The 5,115-nt window shown below is 43.4% G+C and overlaps 1 protein-coding gene across 1 annotated transcript; it reads right to left on the bottom strand.

Annotated features, from left to right (window-relative positions):
* Window positions 1–1,106: 1,106 nt before the first annotated feature.
* Window positions 1,107–4,534, bottom strand: LOC4325371 (phospholipase A1-II 3-like). Its single transcript, NM_001409434.1, has 2 exons — window positions 3,726–4,534; window positions 1,107–1,947 (listed from the first exon to the last, which is right to left on the bottom strand). Exons 1-2 carry the CDS (start codon window positions 4,368–4,370, stop codon window positions 1,330–1,332), a joined length of 1,263 nt encoding a protein of 420 aa, NP_001396363.1. The 5' UTR covers window positions 4,371–4,534; the 3' UTR covers window positions 1,107–1,329.
* Between the last annotated feature and the right edge of the window lie 581 nt (window positions 4,535–5,115).

The following is a 5,115-nucleotide window of genomic DNA, read 5'->3' as shown; positions in this document are numbered from 1 at the left end:
AAGTCGGTGGGTAAATACTTCATAGTCCATTTTGGGCCCAATGATGAATGAAGCAGAACGCCACTTTTAGCCCAACCCTTTTGACTGATAAATGGTCGCGGACCTCTTAGTGGCACCAAAACGCACTCAATTCTGTAGGGAATAAATATGAAAAACTTTGTATATATCTTTTTGACCCTCAATTTTATAGATGTCCAGCATGAAGATATGTATTATTAGAGGGGAAAAGTAACAACATAAGATTCAGTGCCTACACAGGAGTATATATATGAAAGTGAGAATAGCTAAGAAATACAGAATAGTCTACATTACCCCTAAAGCATTGAGGTTGACTGAATTACCTTTGAACTTGAGTATCGTTTTGCACTCCCAGCTATTTAAATTGGGCAAATAATCCCCGAGCATTATTCCGAGCGGTTTAGGCGGCACAATGCACACGTGGCATGCCAATTTGGCAAAACTGTTACTCCATCCGTTTTATATTATAAGTCAAATAACTTTTTCTTAGTTAAAATTCTTTAGGTTTGATTAAGTTTATAGAAAAAATTAGCAACATTTATAACACTAAATTAGTTTCATTAAATTTAGATTGAATATATTATGAAAATATTTTTATTTTGTATTAAAAATATTAATATATTTCTCTATAAACTTAGTCGAGCTTAAAGAATTTTGACTAAGAAAAAAGTCAAACGACTTATAATATAAAATGGAGTACTTGTTAGCAAAGCGCACGCCAGGATTAAAACATATTCCCCTCTTCTCACATATTCACACACACACCACCACCACCACCACCACTACCAAACTCCCATCCCCCTCTTCCGGGGAGTTGGGTCCCTTTTAAAACAAAGGAAAAACATGAATTCTAAAGGATTTATACCCTATGGGAATAATCCTTTAAAATAAAGTATTGATTTCTACCAATTTCTCTAAAATTTCTAAGGAATGGACTATTGTAGAGGAATTCTAGAGAAAAATAGCATGGGGTCATACCTCATGTTTTCTTCTTCCCGTGTCTTAATTTCCTATGTTTTTTCCATGTAACTATCAAACAATAGTGTTGAAGCTTTTATGCGTGTTCAATCCCGTAGGAATCCAATAAATGTGTCATACTATTTTTACGTTTTTTCTATTCCCGTGTTTTGATAATCATACGTTTCAAAGGGGCCGTAAGAATTTTCAGTTACAACTCAGAATTTTCAGACGTACATACATAATTTATATCTGCATTTCCACGGCCCTTACTATTCATGTTTTTCTTGGAAAACTTCCATCCAAGCAATAAACCCATCAGTTTATTGGATTCCACAAAATTCCCCAAATCCATCACATTGCAAGGTTGCCCTCCTCGTGATCTTGCAAGACCCAGCGCCCGCTCGCGTTCTGCACCATGCCCTTGTTCTTCTCCACCCACCACGCCGCCGGCACCTGGTACTCGTCCCTGAGCGCGTCCACTTCCTTGTTCACCAGCGCCAGGTCACGGTCCACCACAAGGCTGAACCCCGCGCCGTCGCCGGCGCCCTGCGTGCCCGCGACGGCGTGCAGGTAGCACTCGAGGTTGTGCCACTGGGCCGGGCCCGCCGGGTTCTTCAGGTACGGCGACCGGCGCGTGTCCACGAGCAGCTCCGCGCCGACGTCCTTGAAGAAGGCCGACGGCAGGATGGTCGGCACGATGTCCGGCGCGTTGCGGACGCGGAGCAGGCTCAGGTTGGACGTCGAGTCGAAGGCCCTCTTGAACTGATCGTCGCCGACGCGCGGGCTGGCGAGGGCGATTGCCGTGACGGGGACCGGGACGCGGGACGAGCCGCGGACGTTGTAGCCGTTGGCGACGATGTCGATGGCGTTGAGCGTGGAGAGCGCGGCGCCCAGGCTGTGGCCCGTTATGGTGATGCTGCAGTTCTCGTTCTTGTACGCGCGCAGAAGTCTAGTTATTTCAGCTAGCACCTGCATAAATTTTGTTGCAATTTTTTTTCAGAAAATAGCATCGAATTTGTTGTTCCAATCAGAATTTGAAGCAATCGTACTAGCTCTAAATATATTCCGTCTCTTTCGATCGAAGAGTACCTCTTCCTAAAAAAAATGAAATTGCTAGAAGGTTAATTTGGGCTTTTCGTCCCCGCAAAAAAAGAAAAAAAAAAGGGCTTTTCTGCTTGATTTGGACTTGGAAGTGTACATATATAGCTATGTTTTGGGCTGTCGTAAGTAAGGGATGTTGGACTCCACATGATCACATCCCACCTCCGACTGAGCGATTTTGCTACACATATATCGAACTATCGACATTTTTCCTCCAAAAATTATTAAATATAAATATACTGTGATTACATTTTAACTACAGTATAATTTATATGTAAGTTTCACATAATTTTGTATCATTAGATTTGCTCCTCTGAGACCTCCCCTGGATCTTTTTGAAAGTTACATACAAGTTATATTATACTTTCATATAAACTAAATGTAATTATATTATAATTATAATGTATTTACATTTGATAATTTTTGAGAGAAAAATTGTTGATAGATGTACAAGATATTTCCATGAACAAATGAGCCTTTTACCCCCTCAACCAGTTTATTTTCTCTAACTGAAAGATCTTAAATAATAAATGCAAAGGATATTCTGAAATTGCATTTGTATGCATGACTACATGAGCCTCATCGAATTGCTACAAATGCATTTTGAAAAAAAAAGCAATTTATGTACAGAAAATCTGGAAAATATGTACAAGTCCACTGTCTTCGTATGTTCAAACGCAACAGATTCTCTGGAGCAAGACAAGACGTAAAAAATCTGGAAGTTACCATGTCCCTCAACTTCTCTTTTTAAAAGATTCAACGCACAATTATGTCTTGGACACATGTTCTATCTGGATTTTTTATTATTACTTCCTCCGTCCCAAAATAAGTTCAGCCATGGTTTTCCGCGTCCAACTTTGACCGTTCGTCTTATTTGAAATTTTTTTAAAAAAAATTAAAAACATAAGTCACGAGTAAAGTACTATTCATGTTTTATCATCTCATAGCAACAAAAATGCTAATTATAAAAAAATTTTAAATAAGACGGACGATTAAAGTTGAGCGCGGAAACTTATGGCTGCACTTATTTTGGGACGGAGGTAGTAGTACACTTTGATTTGAAAACCTTATGGAGAATCCCATGGCAATGACCATTATAGTTCATTCCATATTGTACAGGTTAAAGTTACCGAAATTTTGCTACTTTGTTTTCTATGGAGGTTATTAGATGCTCCAAACAATATCCGAGGGCGGTCCTACTCTAGAGAAAAACAGCATTCCCTATCAAGAACAACATGTGCAGTTCAGATGAGATGTCAAATTATTGGTTAGTTCCTCCAGACTAATGTGTGAACGAAATTATTCGTCAGTTCCCCAGAATGAGTGTGAAACTGTCTCTTGCACTCTTCAATTTTCTATGCCTTCTTTTAATAGCTCTGTCTGTACTGGAGACACCTTATGTTGGAGGAAACGAAAGTCCAAACCGTGAACTATAATCCTTGTGCAAATATGTGAATGATTGGGCCACAGTGGCGAGCGTAAAGTAGCACGGCCAAAACAGTATCACATTTTTTCTATAAAAAAATAATGAAACAGTATAGTACTATACTGTTTTATTAATTATTTTTTAAGAAAATGATATACTGTATTGGCCAAGTCTAGATTAATTAAGGGCGTAAATGCGAGGGAGTCGCAACTAATTATACCTGCTCTCGCGCGCTAAGTTTGTTGAACGGCGACGAGAAACTCTTGGACGTGTAGACGGACAGGAACCCCCTGTGCACCGACGGCTGCGTCCAGCCCGGGCCCGGACCGACGACGCCGTCCGCCGGCACCAGCGTGATGTCCAGGTCGTTGGCCCACTCCACCGCGCGCTTCGTCCCGCGCCACGCCACCACGATGTCCCGCCTCCCGGCCTTCGCGGCGACGCCGTCGGCGGCCACGGCCACGTACCCCATCCAGTTGGACTCCCCGCTCCACGCCGCGCCCGCCGACGGCGCGGGCCTCGGCATGAACGCGTCGGGGAGGCGGACGCTCGACGTCGCGTAGACGAACCTCGTGACGCGGTACGCGTCCGGGTCGGACGCCCGCACCTTGCGGAGGAACGCGTCGGGCGCGTACCGCGACGCGCCGGCGAACGGCGACGCCGGGTCGCCGATGAGCGCGTCCGACGTCGCCTGCGCCAGCTCGCCGTAGCGGATGATGTCGCGCCGGAGGTCGGCGTCGAGTGGGTCGAGGAGGCCGTCCCACCTGTCCTTGCCGCCGCCGCTCGTCTGCCTCCATCTCTGTGCACTGGCTACGTCGGTGAGAGTGGTGGCTAGCAGTACAGAGACCAGCAGAAAGCAACACATTTGTGCAACTTTGTGTACATGCAACTGAAAGAAAGGAGAAACAAGAGCTGGATCACGGCCTCACGGGATGGATGGGTACAAGTTACTATGGATCCCACACTGCCTGAACGTGCAGGGAAAGACCGGCCTTTGAACCAAGAGATGGAGGAAAGATATAAACTTGTGGGGCGACGGGACAGAATCAAGAAAGGAATATGTACTACTGACACTCAATAATTAAGATCAATGATTATATATCTAAAAATAAGCAATAGTTATTAAGAAGTAGTATATCACTACATTAGAGAGCCTTATCTAGAAAAGACCATGGAAGAAGAGTGTTAATCCAAAACTCCATGCAAGCAAAACAAACGAATGATTAATGCGCTTAATTTTAAGGGAAGAACCTGACGAATCGTTGCAATAAATTTTGAGCGTACAGAGAATTACATGTCTCAAAGTGAGAGCCACGGGCCTTCCTCGGAATATGCGGATGAATTTTGCAGGCAAAGGATGTCATGTTTTTTTTTGCATGTATTGCCACATGTAAGCTTGTTGACGTCACACAGTAAATTCTTCGTCACTACTCACTAGCATGCACCGCAAGTATTGCTATAGTGTTGCTCGTGGTGGACCGGTGGTGATAGTGTACTCCTATTCCTATATGCATAAATATATTTACTAAATTTGAATTCTCACGGTCACAAGTCAAAATTACACTCGTGAGCACGCTTTCATTAGGAATTTCGTAAGGCTTATGGATTTG

This window comes from Oryza sativa, chromosome 1 (genome assembly GCF_034140825.1).
Source record: "Oryza sativa Japonica Group chromosome 1, ASM3414082v1".
In the NCBI taxonomy this organism is placed as follows: Eukaryota; Viridiplantae; Streptophyta; class Magnoliopsida; order Poales; family Poaceae; genus Oryza; species Oryza sativa.
The sequence above is the reverse complement of the archived record's forward strand: the minus strand, read 5'-3'. Positions and strand labels throughout refer to the sequence as shown.